Source organism: Oncorhynchus keta, chromosome 22 (genome assembly GCF_023373465.1).
Source record: "Oncorhynchus keta strain PuntledgeMale-10-30-2019 chromosome 22, Oket_V2, whole genome shotgun sequence".
Classification (NCBI taxonomy): Eukaryota; Metazoa; Chordata; class Actinopteri; order Salmoniformes; family Salmonidae; genus Oncorhynchus; species Oncorhynchus keta.
Window position 1 is genome coordinate 35,963,752 of NC_068442.1, and position 21,981 is coordinate 35,985,732.

At 41.7% G+C, this 21,981-nt stretch overlaps 3 protein-coding genes across 8 annotated transcripts in view; 2 read left to right on the forward strand and 1 right to left on the reverse strand.

Annotated features, from left to right (window-relative positions):
• Window positions 1–108: 108 nt before the first annotated feature.
• polr2eb (RNA polymerase II, I and III subunit E, b) lies at window positions 109–2,277 on the reverse strand. Its single transcript, XM_035760244.2, has 8 exons — window positions 1,999–2,277; window positions 1,370–1,544; window positions 1,106–1,221; window positions 930–1,010; window positions 764–822; window positions 522–600; window positions 357–432; window positions 109–227 (listed from the first exon to the last, which is right to left on the reverse strand). Exons 1-7 carry the CDS (start codon window positions 2,053–2,055, stop codon window positions 367–369), a joined length of 633 nt encoding a protein of 210 aa, XP_035616137.1. The 5' UTR covers window positions 2,056–2,277; the 3' UTR covers window positions 109–227; window positions 357–366.
• Window positions 2,278–2,384: 107 nt separating this feature from the next.
• On the forward strand, window positions 2,385–9,510 carry gpx4a (glutathione peroxidase 4a). Of its 2 annotated transcripts, none has more exons than XM_035760245.2 (7): window positions 2,385–2,547; window positions 4,432–4,526; window positions 4,661–4,805; window positions 4,897–5,048; window positions 5,503–5,527; window positions 6,099–6,158; window positions 9,174–9,510. In XM_035760245.2, the coding sequence occupies exons 1-7, from the start codon at window positions 2,455–2,457 to the stop codon at window positions 9,204–9,206; spliced, it is 603 nt and encodes a 200-aa protein (XP_035616138.1). In that variant the 5' UTR covers window positions 2,385–2,454; the 3' UTR covers window positions 9,207–9,510. The 2 variants fall into 2 exon arrangements, with proteins under 2 accessions (XP_035616138.1, XP_035616139.1); XM_035760246.2 differs by lacking the exon at window positions 2,385–2,547 and adding an exon at window positions 3,849–4,016.
• A 1,482-nt stretch (window positions 9,511–10,992) lies between these two features.
• The window catches only part of LOC118373934 (phosphatidylinositol 4-phosphate 5-kinase type-1 gamma-like), an 88,714-nt gene continuing 77,725 nt past the window's right edge, over window positions 10,993–21,981 (forward strand). For 4 of the 5 annotated variants that reach the window (XM_052475110.1, XM_052475108.1, XM_052475111.1 and 1 more), the window contains exon 1: window positions 10,993–11,786. In XM_052475110.1, coding sequence (XP_052331070.1) covers window positions 11,648–11,786 — 139 coding nt within the window. In that variant the 5' untranslated portion in view covers window positions 10,993–11,647. The remainder of the gene's footprint in view (window positions 11,787–21,981) is intronic. The other variant, XM_052475112.1, reaches the window with a different exon arrangement.

A 21,981-nucleotide genomic window follows, 5' to 3' on the forward strand; every position in this document is an offset into this window, starting at 1 on the left:
ATGTATACCTGCTGCTACTTTAGGTGACGTGCCTTTTGTCCTGACCGTGCCCACATTTTTAGACATATGGATGGTCAAACCATATTAAAATGATAACTGGCATCACCATATCTTTCCAAATTATTTATTGAACACATTAACAACTTAACTTAATCCAATGAGGCCAGCTGTGGAATAATCCATGAGTTTTATTGGCTCACACGCTGTCCCTTATTACAGCAACATACCTAAAGGAACGAGAGTAGAATTAACATTCTCAAATGCCCATCTGAATAATGATATGTATTGTCATACAAAAAATGTACAATATAGAGATGCTGGTTAGGAAACAGCCCTAATTTTCACCAAGCACTCACATTGAAATCCTCACTGGACCAGCCTGTAGGTGATGTATCGTCCAGCAGTCTCACTGGGTCTGATTATCTTTACTACCTGTCACAGCAAAGAGAAACGAGAGCCAAGTAAATCACTTATTTCAGAAATGTTTTAACTCCATTACGTCGAGGAGATTGATCATGTACCTGGCCTCTTTTCAATCCAAAGTACCGGGCTACAGGATCTCCTTGTTGGATCCTAGGCAGCTGGCTCTCCTTCAGTTTACTGAGACACAAATCAAGAAATCCCAACACACAAGTAGCTCAATCTAGTGTTAGATCAATAGATTCTCATTTGGGGTGACTATGCATGTGAATCCAGTCCATAGAACGCAGGATTTATACTCTATCCAGGTACGAGTTTGAAATCCATGCTGTAAAAAGGATACTATCGTAACAGCAATTCAGACAGTTCCTCTTTCGTCATGACTATGTGTTCAGGAACTAGCTGCAACAAAATAATTACAGAAGATTAGTTAAGTGTGCCACATAGCAGTTCAAAAGGTCTTATGACTACAATCTTAATGATATTGCAACAACTTTCCATCTGCTTACCTCATGCTCAGTGATGTTTATTAGAAGCTCCTGCTGCAGAAACTGTTCCAGGATGTATTTGGGGGCCATATCAACTAGAGACTAAAATTTGACGAAGAAAAAGACCACAAATGAAAAGCTGAAAACACAGCTTGAAAAAGTAAGATCTCGTGTCCAACAACATCCACAAACCTTACCTGCTTAGCTGAAGGTGTCATTCCCATCTGAACTACAATGCAGGCACGTGTGATGTTTTCCTCCTGCATCCGCTGGCAGTACATCTTGATGGTCTTAATACCAACTTTAGGCTCCTCTACATGGGTGAAAATGAAGTGATTCAATATCGTCATAAGTTACAGGACTACGGCAAATGACAGGTGCTGACTTATTACTGTATCATCAATAACAGTCAACGTGGTCACTAGGGTCCCAATGTTGTGGCTACATTGGCAATAACATACCAGGAAAGAAAACAAACATCTGGTCTGTGGGGTCATCATTGTGTGCTACCAGGACAGTGAGATCTGTCCGTCGTGGGCGACCTTCACTGGGTTTGTCCCCAAACTGACTTTTAAATTCATCCAAGGTCTGGTCCAACTCATCTTGGGTCACCAGGTAGCCTCTGTCATGACACAGCTGACCAACAAGGAGAGAGTTGTACAATGACGCTTTCCATGTAATGTGACAAGACAGGTCATTCATATACTGAATCCATTGAATCATAGCCAAATAGATAGGACTCATCTTTGGATCTCCATTTTGAAGTGGCCAATGTTGTTCTTCCAAGATTTGGGTCAGCCAATGAAGTTGAAAGTATCACCCAGTTGACTACATTAAAATGGTGGAAGCCCTAAACGGCGCTGCCAATGTTAGCACGGCCATTAGAGGCCTCTATCATTGTTTATGCACTAAAACTATAGCCAATTGGAGTCATTCATACTATAGTATGCTATAGAACTATAGTTAGTGAATATCGATTGCTCCACCTTTGGGTATCATATATTGACTACAGCTACCGATAGTTAGCTAGCTACTACTAAAGTTGATACAGTTAACGTTAGCTAGCAAACAGCTCACCCCAGTAACCCACCTGCATGATGGTTTTCCGAATTTTCCATAGCCTATATGTTTCTTCATCGTCATCCATTGCGTTTCGATGATATGTTTTGATTAATTACCGGTGCAGTATACGATATATCAATACATGTAAGGTACTTCTCACTAGCTAATGCTAACTCACGTTGCAGTTACGCGTTATTAGGAGCGCGCGCAATGATGATGTCACCGGATATTTCCCAACAATGACTTAAATATTTTTGACTGATCTAACCAGTCATTAGAACTGCATTTGTATTTTACCCTCTTCAAATATAAATGTTATGTCTTAGCACATGTACAAAAAAACAAACGACCGTATGACTTAGCTCAATCAAAGAAAAACATGCAAATGATCAAGTACAGTGATGGCACGCCCCCTAGAGGCTCAAACACACCGTACGCAGTACGTTTCCCAACAAACCCTGCAGGCGGAGTTTAAAAAAATTCAATGTCGTTGTGGCAAATTAAGCGTGTTTTAGTATTTGGGACATTGGCAAGCTGTGGACTCGTTCTTGTGATTGGATTATATTTATTCACAATGGTAGGCTATTGTATACAGTACTATAGCCATATGCAGAATTAATTGTTGTGCTGTTGACTGTTACATAGGATGAAACCACTCTCTCCATAGCCCTTCTGGTGTGTGCTGATAACCTGCTAACGTTGTCTATAGCAAAGTGGCCTAATTTGCAGTGCATGTATTTAGGATTTAGTTATGTTTGTGTGTTTTATGTAATTATACTACTCTACATGATGTTCTCTTCATTTGATGTCTGTGAAAGAGCTGTGTACATACAGGGTGTTAAAAGGTATTGTGTCTGGATGTCAGAAAAAGTATGGACACATGATCATCATCTGGCTGGTTTTCAGTTTAATTATTTATTTGGTATCTGGGGTGTACACAGGGTAGGCTATGTGGTATCACAAGTCAGAACCTCCCTGCTCCCTCATCAATCTTATCAGGCGTATAATTGACCTTGTTGTGTTCGTAAGATAACATCATTGAGTGGTAAAGTTTGCACCTTTTCAAAATGGTGAAATAATATATACTGAATCAATGTAGTTGCCCAACCACTGTCTTGTACCACTGGCCTCAAATTAAAAGATTGATACTTGAGAAAATCCTATCTCTTAGAAAATGTAAACATGAGTCTCCATGCACATCTGCATCTATTCTATAGCATATGATGCTAAAGATGTTATGACATTTGATGGAATAAAGAACCTCTGAAATAGGAAAGAACTGAGGCTTTTTGAAACCCTTGTTTACGTGCTCTGCAGAATGATTAGGCTCTCTCTCTTGTGCGAGTCATTTGTTGAGACTTACAGTATGAATAGCCTACTGTAATTGAAAATCTCTATCGCAAACAGAAATGATTTCGTTGTATGCCTTTGTCAAGTGAAGGTTCATCTAAGTTGATATGATATCCTGACAAAGGTCATAAATATAAGATCACTGCATATGGGCAATATACATCCAAATATAGTTGTTGTTTGGTGTAATAGTGGGTTTTTGGACCATATTGATAGTTTTGCTCCATCCTTTTTAAAATGTTATTGTTGATGTGAAATGTTACTGTTCATTTAGTCATAGAGAAGTACTACTGTGTTCTGTACTTTTTGAATTATGTATTTAGCAAGGTCAGTTCCCAAAGATGAGGTTACCTTTGTCCTGTGCAAGTCACACTTTGTGTCACTTCTAGGAAGAGATAACAGTATGTAATGAGGACCACTGATTGTGTAGGCGTTATCATCCTTTGCCTGTCAGTGGTCAGCATAAAAGCATCCTATCAGAGAAGAATGCCATATCTTCCTAGTTATTGATTGTCAGAGTTTCATCAATTGGGGGATTAGAGTGTGTACTGTACTGAAAAGCTCAGTCAGTCAAAGGTGTGTGGGACAGAAGACTGTGCGGTCAAATCACAGGGATACTGTCACATCCCTTACTGAAAGGGAATCATGGGTCTACTAGGATCTGCTGTCCTTTTCTCTGTCTTGCTGCAGACTTTAGTAAGATCACTGAGAAATGTTTTGGCAATATTGGCTATGGCAGGTTTTCTTATGTTTACATCTGCTGTCAAATCTTTCTATCTGAGAATGTATGCCAGGTGCATAGAGTGTTTATTGTTGGAGGGGAAATACAGCCTTGTAATCAGTAACTTTTTAACACATCAATTGCTGTTTTTCTGTCATTCAAACACATTTTCGAAATATGTTATGTGGATTTCCGTGTAGAATGGATGAGAGCAAAGGCATTTAATTTGAGTGATGACGATCACTCTGAAAGAGAGAGATTTGCTGAGTCTTTCCTTTACAGTGAGTGTGAGTGAGCACACGTGCGTGCCTGCAAACACCAGCCAGCTAGCAGCAAACGGTACACTTTTAATATTTGGACTTACTCTATTTCTTCTCACCTCTCTCGCAGTCTGCCCCGACAGAGGACTGGCAGACAGCCACATCTATTTATGACTTCTCTGCCAAGGATATTGACGGCAACGAGGTGTCCCTCGAGAAATACAGGTTAGTGGGTGAAAAAACAAGTTACTCAGCACTCCAAAATACTAAATAACCACAATCATGTTATATATCATTCACCATACCCCTTCCAAAAGTCTCTGACCTGTTCTCTCCTGTGTTCTAATGTGTTTGTGTAGGGGAGATGTTGTCATCATCGTCAACGTTGCCTCTAAATGAGGGAAAACCCCAGTAAACTATTCTCAGTTTGCGGAGATGCACGCGAAGTACGCTGAGAAAGGTTTACGCATCCTGGCCTTCCCTTCCAACCAGTTCGGGAGTCAGGTAGCTACACCTCTCTTCATAAAAACATTTTTCTCACCTAAAACATTTCTTCTATGGCCATTTTATTACGTGTCTTATGTGTTCATTTTAGGAACCTGGCACTGAAGCTCAGATCAAGGACTTTGCTAAGTCATACAATGCTGAGTTCCCAATGTTCAGTAAGATTGATGTGAACGGGGATAACGCCCACCCCCTGTGGAAGTGGCTGAAGGAGCAGCCCAATGGGAAAGGCTTCCTGGGAAAGTGAGTGGAAACGTTTTGGAGAGACGTGTCACAACTAGCGACTCGCATATCATTTTTGATGGCCATGAATATAAAATATATTGTATTTTTTTTATTTAACCAGGTAAGTCATTTAAGAACAAATTCTTATTTACAATGACGGCCAAACCCGGACGACGCTGGGCTAATTGTGCACAGCCCTATGGGACTCCCAATCACGGCCAGATGTGATTCAGCCTGGATTTCAACCAGGGACTGTAGTGTCACTTCTTGCACTGAGATGCAGTGCCTTAGACCGCTGTTAATACTTTAAATACATTATATCAAATTATTTACAAACTGCTTACTAATGCTCCGCAAAGTATTTGATAATAGCTTATAAGCAGATAAGCTTATAATGTAACATGTATGAGTTTGGTTATTGTCACGGTGTTAATGATTACTTTATCTTATGATCTTGTTTTCTTCCCAACAGTGGCATCAAGTGGAATTTCACAAAGGTAAATATTTCTTATTAGTCATCATCATATATCCCCATCAGCAGAAAGTTGACACAGGAGTTACCCAGATTTATATGCCAAGCGTTTATCTCTGGTGAAAGCAAAGGTTGCTCATTGCATGCCCATTGAGTTCAATGTTATAGCCTCTCTTAATAAAATTAAAATGGTAGTCTTATTATTATTGTCTTTCTTGGACCAGTGTCATACAAATACATACTTAAATGGAAGTATATTTCAGCATTTATGAGTTGGGGAGTTGTGGGGTTAACGAATTGAAAACAAAAACACCTATTGACTATTTTCAGATTTTGCAGTTAGATCATGGAAGTTTAAAGTGATTCTCCAGAGCTTTTGTATAATTTCAGCCAGTAGTTTTGAAAGTAGTGCTCATGAGCCAAAACAGGTCCCCGAAAATTGTGCATTACGTCATCCATTTCTTATTATATGTTAATTAAAAAAAATATATGACAATACAATATGTTATGAATTTGTAAGTGTTTTTAATCCCGGACTGAATCTTTAATGCAGAATGAGTTTCAATGTCCATTGCTTCTTCTCTCTGTATTTGTAGTTCCTGATCAACAGAGAGGGCCAGGTTATGAAGAGATATGGACCAATGGATGATCCCAGTGTAAGTCAATGACTGTAATTACAGCACAGGCCTATGATGGGCTCACTGACATGTCCATGTGATGTAGCACTCAGCCATAACCTCAGGGCTGTCCTGGAATAACCCTCTCCATCATTCTGCCTTGTGACTTTGCCACTGAAATTATGCATTATCGACCATTTATAAATGCCTCCTGGAAACATTTTTATGTGAATACAACCCTGTAAAATTGGAAGTCGTGGGGAGTGAGTGGGCTGGGGTGGTGGTGGGGGGGGGGGCAATCCTCTATCAAGCACACAGAAAATGTGAATATAGGGCATGCTTTTTTTAATGGCTGCTCAAACATGGTATACAGTGGGGCAAAAAAGTATTTAGTCAGCCAGCAATTGTGCAAGTTCTCCCACTTAAAGATGAGAGAGGCCTGTAATTTTCATCATAGGTACACTTCAACTATTACAGACAAAATGAGAGAAAACAAATCCAGAAAATCACATTTAGGATTGTTAATGAATTTATTTGCAAATTATGGTGGAAAATAAGTATTTGGTCACCTACAAACAAGCAAGATTTCTGGCTCTCACAGACCTGTAACTTCTTCTTTAAGAGGCTCCTCTGTCCACCACTCGTTACCTGTATTAATGGCACCTGTTTGAACTTGTTATTAGTATAAAAGACACCTGTCCACAACCTCAAACAGTCACACTCCAAACTCCACTATGGCCAAGACCAAAGAGCTGTCAAAGGACACCAGAAACAAAATTGTAGACCTGCACCAGGCTGGGAAGACTGAATCTGCAACAGGTAAGCAGCTTGGTTTGAAGAAATCAACTGTGGGAGCAATTATTAGGAAATGGAAGACACACAAGACCACTGATAATCTCCCTCAATCTGGGGCTCCACGCAAGATCTCACCCCGTGGGGTCAAAATTATCACAAGAACGGTGAGCAAAAATCCCAGAACCACACGGGGGGGATCTAGTGAATGACCTGCAGAGAGCTGGGACCAAAGTAACAAAGCCTACCATCAGTAACACACTACGCCGCCAGGGACTCAAATCCTGCAGTGCCAGACGTGTCCCCCTGCTTAATCCAGTACATGTCCAGGCCCATCTGAAGTTTGCTAGAGAGCATTTGGATGATCCAGAGGAAGATTGGGAGAATGTCATATGGTCAGATGAAACCAAAATAGAACTTTTTGGTAAAAACTCAACTCGTCGTGTTTGGAGGACAAAGAATGCTGAGTTGCATCCAAAGAACACCATACCTACTGTGAAGCATGGGGGTGGAGACATCATGCTTTGGGGCTGTTTTTCTGCAAAGGGACCAGGACGACTGATCCGTGTAAAGGAAAGAATGAATGGGGCCATGTATCGTGAGATTGAGTGAAAACCTCCTTCCATCAGCAAGGGCATTGAAGATGAAGCGTGGCTGGGTCTTTCAGCATGACAATGATCCCAAACACACCGCCCGGGCAATGAAGGAGTAGCTTCGTAAGAAGCATTTCAAGGTCCTGGAGTGGCATAGCCAGTCTCCAGATCTCAACCCCATAGAAAATCTTTGGAGGGAGTTGAAAGTCCATGTTGCCCAGCAAAAGCCCCAAAACATCACTGCTCTAGAGGAGATCTGCATGGAGGAATGGGCCAAAATACCAGCAACAGTGTGTGAAAACCTTGTGAAGACTTACAGAAAACGTTTGACCTCTGTCATTGCCAACAAAGGGTATATAACAAAGTATTGAGATACATTTTTGTTATTGACCAACTACTTATTTTCCACCATAATTTGCAAATAAATTCATTAAAAATCCTACAATGTGAATTTCTGGATTTTTTTTCTTCTCATTTTGTCTGTCATATTTGAAGTGTACCTATGGTGTAAATTACAGGCCTCATCTTTTTAAGTGGGAGAACTTGCACAATTGGTGGCTGACTAAATACTTTTTTGCCCCACTGTATCTCTCATAGTGTCTCTCCTGAATGGGAAATCCAACACACCACAAGTGTCTATAGCTGGCTACTGTTATGGCTCTTATCTAACTAATTAAATCCAATTATATTCAATCCATATAAGGAGAGAAACATAACTGAAAATCAACTAAAAGACATGGATGCTGGAATGGTGTCCTCACTATACGATAGGCTGGTGACTCATAATATAAAACATCTACCTGTTATGAAAGTTCAGGGTTTAAATGTGATTGGACCACGATATGGGGGGGAAAATGTGTCTCTTCTAAGAGCCTTGCCCATCGACCTATTACATTTTCTCAAAGGCTTTATTTTACCCGAGAGTGAAGGTTCAAAATGAAGGTTGTGGATAGTGATGTGTAATAAATGTACCCAATCTGAGGTGGGAAATTATATGCATATGCTTTGGAGCTGTTTACCGGTAAAGTCTCTTTGGGTTCAAGTGTTTTCAATGGTTTTCTTGGCAGGAATCTACCTGCTCTAGCATTTCCTTATCTTATCCCTCAGAGGCAGATTGTTATGGTTGCATTAACAGCAGGCAAAAAAACTATTCTAATGAGTTGGTTTGAACCTGCTATTGCCCTTTGCAGATGTTGGTTGTTTATATACTAGGATATTGCACAGCTGGAAAGATCCACTGCCAGACTGTGTTGGGCCAAGCCGAAAACTCTGGTCAATTGGTCATATGCTGCCTCCCACTTGCAAGACCTAATTTAACAACAATGTTTGGTCTTGTGGATGGGAGATGGGATTGCCCTGCTTTGTCTACCTTTAATATTCCTATGTGGCTCTGGGTTGGTACACTTTGAGATTGAAATTTGAATAGGCTGATTGAATTTGGAAATACTGAAACCTATTTGGTTTTAGTTTGGTTTTGTCCTTATTTGTATCCTGTTGTTTTTGTCTTTGTTTATTCATTCATTTTGTTTTTTCTCCCTATTGAACTGTACATTTTTGCAAGTATTGTATCTTGAAACTGTCTTGGGACATGCAAGAAAAACAAGTCATTGTTCAGAAAAAAGAGACATGGATGCAATTCATCATACCTATATCTTCTCCTTCCTTTCAGGTGGTGGAGAAGGATCTTCCTAAGTACCTGTAATTCTTCCATGACTGACGGACTAATGCACTGATACTCCACCCCCCTCCCGGTCAGCCAATGGGTGTGAGTGGGTCCATTCCCCAGACCAGTGACGGTCTGTCCACAAACCCGCCTGACGGACAGGACAGACCTGATGAAAATGGCGTGCAACCCCCTGGGAGGACCCCCTATACCCAGCCAGTACACCGGAGAGGAACCCTGACCTCCACAACTGTTCCCTTTGAATAATTATAACGGAATGTGCATAATAAAAAATGTGATCTTAGTGTCATATTCTATAATAAACTAAACTACTTTGTGCTAATTCTGTTGTCAAGTGTGTTTATTGTCAATGGGGAATGCGTCTTTCAACGTCTTTATGCTTCTTGTTTTTAATTCCCATCACATACTACACAAGTAGAACAGTAATAAAACCATGGTTCCTGTTACTAACCTGTTTTGCTATGCTGATGTTTTGCCAGGAGTTGATGATGTGGACAGGGTTGTTCCATGTGATGCAACAAGAAGTTCAAGTTACTGATTACCTAAAAAGGAAATAGTCATTTAGATTTACCACCTGAGAGCATTCCTTCATATATGAGTGGTAGTGCTTGAAATTGAATTTGTGAATCTGTTCTGCTGAAATAAATGTTACACTGCCCTCTACTGGATTTGAGAACAAAAATGGTGCAACCATAGTCACTCGCCAGTCATCCCTTTGCTCTGTTGACAGAGACTGTTGAGCAATAAGGCCTGAAAAGGTGTGGGCTGGATACAGCCCCTAGCCGTGGTATATTGGCCATATACCTCACAAACCCCAGAGGTGCCTTATTGCTATTACAAACTGGATACCAGTGTAATTAGAATAGTAAAAAAAAAAGAAGTTTGTTATACCGTGGTATAGGATCTGATGTACCACGGATTTCACTCAACCAGCATTCAGGACTCAAACCACCCGGGTTTATAATTACGCAATAAGGCACGAGGGGGTGTGGTACAGTATATATATGGTCAATGTACCACGGCTAACGCTTTGAACACACCGAAAGCGTCATTGCGCAAAATAGTATGCAGTATCATCTGGATATGTATGAAACAACATTTCAACATTCACCTTCTGCTACCGTTTGTCAAGCCGTCTATGCATAGGTTTGATAAATCCAATGTATCCACCACACTGAACACACTGCAACTGCCTCTGCAATGCAATGCTGCAAGGCAAACGCATGGTTTCATTGGAAATGAATGTAATTCTGGTTTACCAAAATGCATTGACGCTGTCTGCGTTTTCAAAGCACAAGGGCCTGGACACAGCCCTTAGCTGTGGTATATTGGCCATATACTACACACCCCTGAGGTGCCTTATTGCTATTAGAATCTGGTTACCAATGTAATTAGAACACTAAAAAATAATTTGTCATACCCGTGGTATACAGTCTGATATTCCACGGCTTTCAGCCAACCAGCATTCAGTGATCAAACCACACAGTTTATAATCACAAATTAACACTCATGATGAATCTGCATTTGATTAATAATCTACATTAAGACCAGTCAGATTTAATCAAGTTTGGTAGATGGACTATGGACGGGTCAGGTTAGTTTGAAATGCAGTTCACATTGCCATTTACAACAACACCTCTTCTTTCAGTTGATTAAGTTAAGAAGAGCACTTTGCCAACCAGAATAAACTTGTGGACCTGATAGTTGGCAAAATAACAACAAAGCCCAGCCATTCTATAATACCACAAATGCTATTTTCCTTTTAACTCTCCTACCAAGAAGAGCAGAAGCCTTCAAGCCTCTGCAGGTGCCTGTCAGTCATTCTGCAACCTGAGGTTTTCCGATGTTGGAAGAGGAGCAGTGCCTCATCAAGGTGCCAAGGATATCAGACATCAAGGGCAATCTCTGGCTTTTGTTGATGGGAACAATCAATATGTTAGTCAGAGTATTCCATCTTTGTGCAGAATTCATGCTCAATAGATTTGGTCATCATCCATTTTGAAAGGTCATGGACAGGGGCGAAGGTCGGTATCTAGCCACCCTTTTTGAGGATAAAACCTTTTTCCTCGTCAATTAAAAGAGGAAGGATTCAATCAAGCAGTTAATTTGGTTTATTGTAGCTATATTTCATTTATCATTGCCTTGCACAGGAGAATGCGTGACGTACAGCCAAGTCAATGTCAGCAGTTCTTCAAGAATCAGTCGGAGGGAGACAGAATGCACAGCATCAAGCCAGCGACAGCAGAAAGTGCAGTCGAACCGAGAGGACCTGTGTCGTCGACGGGCTGATAACCACTGCACGGATGCCTGGTCCATAACGGATATCACACTGAATTTGTTTTAATGTCATCGTATGGTTTAACTGTAGGACGCTGAATAACAACCGTTCTTTTTCTCTGAATCGCGCCATCGCAGTTGGTCTTTCATTCGGAGGGCTTGCCCTTTCTCCGGGAGTCTGGATGGAAGCAACACTGCCAGTAGCTGAGGGAGCGGTTGGGCTGTCAGAGGCCAGGGAAGCGAGTCCTTTTTCCGGGGCCACAGCATCCGAGGATGCGGACACTGTCATTGGAGTAAGCTATGGAATGGATAGCGACTTCGGTAACTAAATATTTGTATTGATTGTAGCTATATCTGGCATTGTATTAGTTAGCTGTGTTGATGCAGTTCCAGCCGTGGCTGTGGTTCTGTGTTTCATCTTCTTTTAGTCAGGTAACATGGCTAGCTAGCCATGCAAGGGGTGTAAGCAAGCTATGCGAGCTAGCTGCTAGCCATACCGACTGAGCTGGCTAGCAGGTTAGACTGACTGTCATTGAGATTACAGCTAACGTTCGCAGCAAGCTAACTCACTGAATGCCACATCAATTTCATACAGGGTGAAAATAAGTAATTTGTCAAATGTTTAACTTTGACATTCGCAAGCATCCGAATATTCCTTGATGAATAAGCCTGCCAGTAGTAGTGAGGAGTCGAATCCCATTTTTGGTTGTCAAGCTAGCGGAATCGATTCCTAGGATTCAGTATTTTAGCAATGTAGGAAACTATTTGCCGTACACAAACTCTTGCATATTTCACAGCAAAGAAAGAGCAAGATAGCAAGAGATGGGAGGGGGCACAGCCAGGCATGGGTAGACGTGTCCGCTACCAGGCAGCCCGCCAGAACCGTGCATCGGTAATAAGATGTAGACTATCGCAATGCCGTATGTCGCCATTTCTTGGCTTGCAATGTCTCTCGCAAGTTCACTGAAGTAGTTTTTTTTTATTTTTATTAAAATTATTATTATTTATTTTTTTCAACAATATTCAAACTTTATTGAATTTAACATCTTCAAGCTAATGGCAAAACTAATAAAAGAAAACAAGGCAAATCAAGTTCCAGGCAAAATTGATATAAAACAAGCATAAAACAGAGTAGCAGGCATCATGGCTAAATATAACAACAAATGTGCGTGTACATATTCATCTGCATCTTTGTGCACATGAGAGCAACGCAGACGATGAAGTAGGGGTTATCAATGAGTAGGCTGAGCCATTCTACACGCAACAGACCGAAGACACACTAGCGTTTTTCATAACGAGGAGCAGGCGAGGGAAAGCGGGGCAGTCAGAACCACATCTTTGTAATCTGTATCTAGAAATGTCTTTCTAGCATAGCAATGCCTTGTAAATGAACCAAAACATATTAACGTGTATATCAGGCTGTCAGTGAGTATGGCTACGCCGTTCTTCGTGGTGCCAGTGAATTGAAGTTGAACATAGACAAATGCATCAGTTTAATTAGGCCAAAATGTGCAATAAAAACTATTGTGTCCAGTTTATTTAATGAAACCCTGGCTGTTGATGTCCTAGGTCAGGGCTCTCCAACCCTGTTTCACCCTAACCCCAGTTGTAAGTAACCTGATTCAATAATTTGCTGGTTGATAAACTGAATCAGATGCGCTAGATTAGGTTTTGAGTGTGAACCGACAGGATAATTGCTCTACAGGAACAGCGTTGGAGAGCCCTTTCCTAGGCAATAGATCGCAAAGCATCATACCCGCTGAACTTTTTGGAAATGGCACATTTTTATTTTCTCATCCATAAACAGTCTATTGCAAATACGACTCAGCAACTCAAATTAGCAGGATGGGGGGCATTGTTATTAGGAAAAACGTCTACCATGGATTGGTAAAATAATGATAATTCATAAATGTAAATATTATGGGGAGACCGATACATTGGACAGCCAAGCACGAGTTATCCGTGCAGCCTATTATCGTTTAGACATGAAGTTGAAATATTTTCACACCTAGAATAAAAAACATGGCTTCCGTTACAAGAGTCAATTATTAGATTTAAAAAATAAAATGACAGCAGAAATATTCTAGTTTCTACACATCACCCAGGCCATTTATATGCTAAATTGATGAGCAAATGGGCAGCATCGTGCTGATGTCAGTCCTCCAGAACGCAAATGTAGACTTCCCTAGTAAGTCTGCAATAATGAGGTGGTGTGTGCGCATCCGTTTGTGTATTTTGGGAGTCGAGCAAGAGTCGACTCCTATGACTCGAGGCCAGAAATCCTGGAGCCGTGCATCACTGACTGACAGTGACGCTGCCCTGAAGTGTGTAAAATCTGGCAGGTATAGTTTAGCTCTCTAGCTAGCTACTATCTTTGAAATAAATCTGAAGAATGCATTCAAGGATTTGAAAATAATCTCCTTGTTTTATTCATAGCATTTTCCCCCAGTTTGTCTTATTTTTCTATCAACTATTCAGTTCTACCCAGGCCGTGATTCTATAGGTCTACTTTGAGGTATACTTGAAAAGGAGAGCCGCACACTCTAGGGGCTCAGATGCAATAATTTAATAACCTTATAACCAGCGTTTCGACAGACAAGCTGTCTTCATCAGGGTACAACTTTGAGGTATAGCTTAGGTTACCTATACTGTAATCTATTCAGAAAGATTATTATTTTGAAAGGTTATGTATGATGGCTGTGCTGCAATGTTTACAATCCTCTGCAATGGCCAGATGAGAACATTTCATATAGCTGAATTTGAATACACAGTCTAGGTTTTCTCCTCTTGCTATTTTTCTTGGCTGTCAACACTGTGGACTGATTCCAAATCCCTTCATCTGACAGTGCCAGAAACCCACTCGATGAAACCTTTTCTGCATGTCTTCTCTTCTGTAGAGGGCTCTGGAAATAATGAGGTTTGTGAAGGTTCGGCTCATCTCTAAAATGTTGGTGATAGTGGATTGGCTCTCTTTAAGTCTTTAAATCACTTTTCTTATCACTGATGGTTCAAAAAATGAATTTGCCTACTAGGCCATTGCAGTTCCTTATTATCTGTATTTTTTTGTAAGCTCATCCTTCTCATTTCATCTGTTTTAGCCAGGGAATACGATGATAAATAGCTTCATTGCTAGGCCTAACTCTGGCAATTTGACACTGAGAACTACAAATATTGAGTAATGTGCAGTGTTCCTGTCAACTAAATGAGGTGAAGATATTTCTACATTCACTCCAGCCCAGTTTCACTTTTTGGGGAGATTTATTGATACTTTACAGATTTCTGAAAGCAAAAGCTCGCATTTCACATTAAAATGTGGGCCTAACTTTATTTACAGTGCAGTCAACATGCATGTCATGTCACATAACATACTTTAATAGCGGTTGCGTAATAGCAGAATGTGTGCAATGGATTTCCTCCTAACGTGTGTGTGGAGTTGCTGAGCCAGCTGTGTCAGTCCCGTCATGTTAGCTGGTCCTCTTAATCTTCCAGCCTTGACATACAGTTATCATGTCCCTTGTGAGAAAAGCGCTGACTCTGACAAGAGGCAAGGCAATACTTCAGCACAAGACTCTCATGAATCAGTCTAGGGAGGGACATGCAGGAGTGTTGCTGCTTAGCGATGGGTGAAAATAAAAGTTCAGTTTGAGTGCACATTGCACTGAATGTACAGGAATGCATGCATGGAACATCTTCACACATAAGAAAACCATTCATGTAGAGAAGTGTCGACTAAATGGACACCATGCTATTCTGCCACTGGGATTTGTACTGGTACAGTATATCCTATTGCAGAAATAGGCTAAGATAGAGCTGGGACGATAAACCAAAAATGATCGATACCGACCACTTATTGCAGGCACTTTGCCGATATTGTTTGTTACGATAATATACTGAAGAAAAATATAAACGCAACATGTAAAGTGTAGGTCCCATGTTTCATGAGCTGAAATGAAATGTTCCATACGCACAAAAAGCTTATTTCTCTCAAATTTTGTGCACAAATTTGTTTACATCCCTTTTGAGCATTTTTCCTTTGCCAAGATAATCCATCCACCTGACAGGTGTGGCATATCAACAAGCTGCTTAAACAATGATCATTACACAGGTGCACCTAGGGCCGGGGACAATAAAAGGCTCTCTAAAATGTGCAGTTGTCACAACGCAATGCCACAGATGTCTTACTTATAAAAGTTTTGAGGGAGCGTGCAATTGGCATGCTGGCTGCAGGAATGTCCACCAGAGCTGTTGCCAGAGAATTTAATGTTTCTCTAGCATAAGTCGCCTCCAACGTTGTTTGAGTATTTGGCAGTACTTCCAACTGGCCACACAACTGCAGGCCACGTGTAACCACGCCAGCCCAGGACCTCCACATTCAGGATCGTCTGAGACCAGGACAATTTCTCTCAAGGCCATTTGTGGGGAAAAACTCATTCTGATTGGCTGGGCCAATGCCCTCCTATGGCTGCACCCCTGCCCAGTCTGGTGCAATCTGTAGATATGGGCCAACTTATTTCAATTGTCTGATTTCCTTATGAACTCAAATTGTTGCATTTATATTTTTTTCAGTATAGTAGCCTATACTAGAGACATTTGATATAAGCTTAAGCATATATGGGTGATTGTTAATGGAGAAATGGATGGCTACAAACTAACCTTTAAAGTATAAAAATTGTACACATTGTTATCACAATATGGATTGTTGTCCATTAGCTTAGCTCTAGGCTAATATAGACATTCTTACCCACCAAGGCCCAAATCTACCTGCATTTGGCAGGTGTTAATTTCCCACCCCGAGGCTGGAGTGTTAGTGAAATATGTTTAATTTAGACCAAGTAAATGAAAACACTGCTTTCCACAGACATGCAATGAAAGCTTTCCGTGTAGGAATGCCAACTGACATATGATGGAGAGAGAATTCTCTCACATAGTCACGGAAATCGATCAACATCCCTGGGGATGTTTGATACATCTAAGGCCATTCTTTGGAGAGCAAATTAGGCTTGTTTTTCAGGAAACCAACAATGTCACATCACGTGACTAATCAAATCCAATTTTATTTGGCATATGCACTGAATACAAGGTGTAGATCTTTGTAATACTTACAAGCCCCTAACCAACAATGCAGTTTGAAAAATAAATGTCACAAACAATTAAAGAGCAGCAGTAAAATAATAGGGAAGCTAATGACAGTGGGTACCGGTACAGAGTCAATGTGTGGGGACACCGGTTAGTCAAGGTAAAATGTTCATGTTACACATGCCTCTTGGAGGTAACGCAACACCCTGCTACACAACTCCCTGTGGAGTGAAAGAGGTATGGGATTGCAGGTGCGGTAAGGATGACAATTTCACCGTTACTGGGAATTTATTTCCTCCTTCACAGTCATTTGGGGAAAGGGGGCTGGACGGAACCAAAGAAACTGTTAAAGAGCCCCCTCTCATACCTTACCTATCTTAACACCACCTGGCACGCTAGCCAAAATACAGGTCTTACCTAGTGTGCATAGACAAATACTACAGGTATATGTAATTATAATTACTAATGTAAGTAAACCATTTCAATAAACAGAAACACAGTCCTTTTGACATGCAGGACCGGCTACAAAATACTTCAACAATTATACAGACCAACAATAACATACCAAGAAGCTCTCTCTTTCCTAACAAAGGAAAACGGGCTTTTATCCAGCTGGAGAAGGAGTCGGTAATTGAAGACAGCTGTATCTCCTGACGAGAGGGCGGGGTCAGATCTCCAATCATCGATGGGGCTGACCAATCAGCTGCTTAGAATTTCAGGAAGCCATCCTGAAACACACACACAACCAAACCCTCAGCACAGAAACTGGGGAACATAACGCATGTAGGTAAAGTTATTAAAGTGACTATGCATAGATAATAACAGAGAGTAGCAGCAGTGTAAAAGAGGGGGGGGCAATGCAAATAGTCTGGGTGGCCATTTGATTGGCTGTTCAGGAGTCTTATGGCTTGGGGTAGAAGCTGTTTAGAAGCCTCTTGGACCTAGACTTGGTGCTCCGGTACCGCTTGCCGTGTGGTAGCAGAGAGAACAGTCTATGACTAGAGTGGCTGGGGGCTTTGACAATTTTTTTTAGGGCCTTCTTCTGACACCGCCTGGGATAGAGGTTCTGGTTGGCAGGAAGCTTGGCCCCAGTGATATACTGGGCCGTACGCACTACCCTCTGTAGTGCCTTGCGGTCCGAGGCCGAGCAGTTGCCATACCAGGCAGTGATGCTCTTGATGATGCAGAACCCAGTGAGGATCTGAGGACCCATGACACATTTTTTCAGTCTCCTGAGGGGGAATAAGTTTTGTTGTGCCCTCTTCACGACTGTCTTGATGTGCTTGGACTATGTTAGTTTGTTAGTGATGTGGACACCAAGGAACTTGAAGCTCTCAACCTTCTCCACCACAGCCCTGTCGACGAGAATGTGGCTGTGTTAAGGATCAGCGTGGCTGATGTGTTGGTACCTACCCTTACCACCTGGGGGCGGCCCGTCAGGAAGTCCAGGACCTAGTTGCAGAGGGAGGTGTTTAGTCCCTGGGTCCTTAGCTTATTGATGAGCTTCGTGGTTACTATGGTGTTGAACGCTCAGCTCTAGTCAATGAATAGCATTCTCACATAGGTGTTCCTTTTGTCCAGGTGGGAAAGGGCCGTGTGGAGTCAATAGATATGGCATCATCTGTGGATCTGTTAGGGCGGTATGGATGATCATTTAAGCTACTGGTGATATCTCCCCAACCTGACACTCCTGTCGTGTAAAAATTCAACCTGAGATTATTTGGCTTCCCTGCTGATATTTGTGTGTTTTATTGAAGTTATGTCAGGAAGAATTCTTTCTAACATTCCAGGTCCTTTCACTCTGCTATCTTGATTTCACAGTCAAGTCTAAATTTAGCTACTAGTCTTTCACTCATGCTTCCACCCCGCACACACCGGTTAAAGTCGTGTGTGTTTGTGCCACGTCTTATGGTACCACCCTGCATACTACTGCTGGCTTGCTTCTGAAGCTAAGCAGGGTTGGTCTTGGTCAGTTCCTGCATGGGATACCAGATGCTGCTGGAAGTGGTGTTGGAGGGCCAGTAGGAGGCACTCTTTCCTCTGGTCTAAAAAATATATATTAAAAAATGCCCCAGGGCAGTGATTGGGGACACTGCCTTGTGTTGGGTGCCGTCTTTCGGATGGGACATTAAACGGGTGTCCTGACTCTCTGAGGTCATTAAAGATCCCATGGCACTTATCGTAAGAGTAGGGGTGTTAACCCCGGTGTCCTGGCTAAATTCCCAATCTGGCCCTCAAACCATCACGGTCACCTAATAATCCCCAGTTTACAATTGGCTCATTCATCCCCCTCCTCTCCCCTGTAACTATTCCCCAGGTCGTTGCTGCAAATGAGAACGTGTTCTCAGTCAACTTACCTGGTAAAATAACGGATAAATGAAAAAGAAATTAAAAAATGGTGTAGATCTTCCAATTACGAGGTTCAGCTGATAAGCCATAATGGACTGATTTGTAGGTGCTCCAGCTCCACAGGCCAACTTCATCTGCTGCTGTCTGCTCAGAATGGCTCTTTCCTTGGCCATTGTTTGGTCAGATAAGAGATCATAAAGGTGCGTGCTTAGTTGACAGCCTGACCATTCTAAATAAGTAGAGTAGGCCTAAGCCATCCAATAGTCCAAGGCTATTCATTATATCATCATAACCTATGGAAAGAGATGGAAAGAGGAACAAACATACATTGAACAATGTAAGCGCCACGCACTCAAGGAAATTTAGCAGCACAATGAAAAAGTATTTGAGATATTAAAGTTAGAATCTCACATTTTTATAGGTGCATTGGTGCTCCTAAGTTTTCATTCCAGGTAGCACAGCAAAATATTTAAGGGCATATGTAAGTAAAATGGTCGCACTGTAGTGCCCTGTAATCAGAATGTTACTGCTGAATAAGGATAAGATCTCACTGATCTGTGGTTGATTGGGACTATTGTTCTATGACAATGTTGTCTGTAATATATGGACTCCATTAGAGCTGGGAGATTAAACCAAAAATGATTGACACCGATCACTTATCACAGGCATTTTTCTGATATTGTTCATTGTGATAAGTAGCCTATACATGACTAATGTGAAGTTTGACACTTTGTGTGCTGTTATTGGTGATTGTTAATGGGACAACTGATGGCTACAGTTTTTAAAGGATGATAATAATAATAATAATAAAAACAGTGTTGCACATGAATGTTAAACTTATCGTTCTATTTATCATTATCAATTCAGGAAATGTATCCCGATATGGATTTTTTTGTCCATATCTCCCAGCTCTACTCCCCATATTGTTGAGTGTTAATTCTACATGAGATCATCACGTTACTTAGTGAGAATATGGTGTAACCGTGGCTGGTGAAATAACCATCTCACCATTTTGTTCCATTCAGGCCTTCACACTCAAGCAACTGTAGTTTTTCTCTTTAGATCAATGAACAGTTCCCCTGTCAGGCTGACATAATTAATCTCACTTAGGCATGTCCTACCTCCTCTTCTCTCCAGCCTCATCCTCTCATCTCCTTGGTTCTCTCCTGCCCCCAGCCTCATCCTCTCCTCTCCTTGGTTCTCCCCTGCCCCCAGCCTCATCCTCTCCTCTCCTTGGTTCTCTCCTGCCCCCAGCCCTCTATCAAAACTTTTCCAGATTATTGTTCCTTTTTTGTGTGTGTGGATTATCTCCTCTAATGTCTCTGTATTTTATCTTCAAAGATGTTAGGACTTCGAAGTCCAGAGTCTGCACGACACAGTGAAGTGTTTAGACTGGGAATTCTCTGTTTCAGTGTTCAAGTGTTTATATTAAGGCGAGTTTATCTCAGTCTTCACTGCTTTACCTGTCTCTGAATATGAAGGCATATTAGCAGCGGTTTCTCCTAAAGCATGGGAGGTATTCAGGGGTGATAGTTCACACGGGTAATGTTTTGAGAGCAGTAGTCATCTGTGCGAAAGCCACTTCATTTTGCCTGCTGTGGCACACCGGATTATTTACTCGTCATTATGGGTCAGAATCCAGACAATATCATAGAACTCCTCAGGGGCCAGTAATATCAACTATATTGCTGGACGGCTAGCAGCCATTCTGCACGGACCTCTAAGACCCACAAGAACGTAACCTGCTCTAGTAAAGTAGATCTGAATTCTGTCTTAGTCAGATGGCCACTCAGGTTAGCATAACTCAATCAATTATTTACTGCACTGAATATTCTACTTTACAAGCTAGGTTTCCATCCAATTGACAACAGATTTTCATGCTAATATTCTAGTATCTGCATAAAGAAATTATGCGCATTTTCCCACCAGTGGTGTTTCCACCAAATGGAATTGTTGCAGATAAAAGTCAGTGCATGTTCACATAGTGCACACAAATGTACTTTTTCACTTAAGTTTTCATGTACTGAATCAAATCTAAATTTCAATGTGTTTCCATCGCATTTTCAACTCTACTGTCACAAATGTGCCTACTCTGCCTCCTGAGTGGCGCAGCAGTCTAACATGCTGACCAGACTGGACACGTCACGTGCACGAGCGTGGCAAAATAAATGTAGAAATCCATGTTATTAAATTATTGCACCCACACTGCCTGCGCGCGCCAATAGAGGTCATTCCTATTTCTGACGCAGATCGCGCTGCAAGTCCTGCCTCTCCCATCTCCTCATTGGTTTATAGAAGCAGGTACCCACGTGCCATCTCCTCATTTGTTATACCCACGTGGGTGATTGAAAGACAAACTGTTTTGCCGGTTGTCGTGGTAATACTATGAAAGGGTAGATGCCGATCACCATATAAGTTCAAAGATGAAAAAGCCTGGAAGGAGGAGAGATGACTAGAAACGATTTGGTTGACCGTTTATATGCGTTTTATTAATTGTCGGAGTAGAGGACCTTGTGCAGTTCAGGTAAAATAACAACTCAATGTTTATATCCCAGGACAAATTAGCTAGCAACAGCAAGCTAGCTAAATAGGACAAATTAGCTAGCAAGTGCAAGCTAACTAGCTAAATTGCCATACATCTTTAATGCTTTTCGACCTGTCCCCAAATTAATGTCATCGGTTCAGAGTTTGTTTTGATATTTTAACCGTGTCGCGATCGCGTTTGGTGTAGGGGGACAAAATACATTTATGCACGATGGCGCTGTGTCACAGCCAGCCGTGACCGGGAGATCCATAAGGCGACACACGATTGGCCCAGCGTCGTCCGGGTTAGGGGAGGGTTTGGCCGGCTGGGATGTCCTTGTCCCATCGCGCTCTTGATGAATCTGAGCACATAGCGACCACATCTGGCGACCAGGCGCATGCATGCTGACATCAATCGCCAGCTGTACTATGTTTCGTCCAATACATTGGTGCGGCTGGCTTCCGGGTTAAGCTAGCTGTGTGTCAAGAAGCAGTGCAGCTTGGCGGGGACGTGTTTCGGAGGACGCATGGCTCTCGACCTTCACCTCTCCCGAGTCTGTACGTGATT

What these genes read in the sequence shown, in the direction of transcription:
- polr2eb (XM_035760244.2), bottom strand. Translation starts at nt 2,055, where the DNA reads ATGGATGACGATGAAGAAACATATAGGCTATGGAAAATTCGGAAAACC. An exon ending in TAAACATCACTGAGCATGAG is followed by an intron (nt 823 to 929) that starts GTAAGCAGATGG and finishes ATTTTGTTGCAG; the next exon opens with CTAGTTCCTGAACACATAGT. An exon ending in TTGGATTGAAAAGAGGCCAG is followed by an intron (nt 433 to 521) that starts GTACATGATCAA and finishes TTGCTGTGACAG; the next exon opens with GTAGTAAAGATAATCAGACC.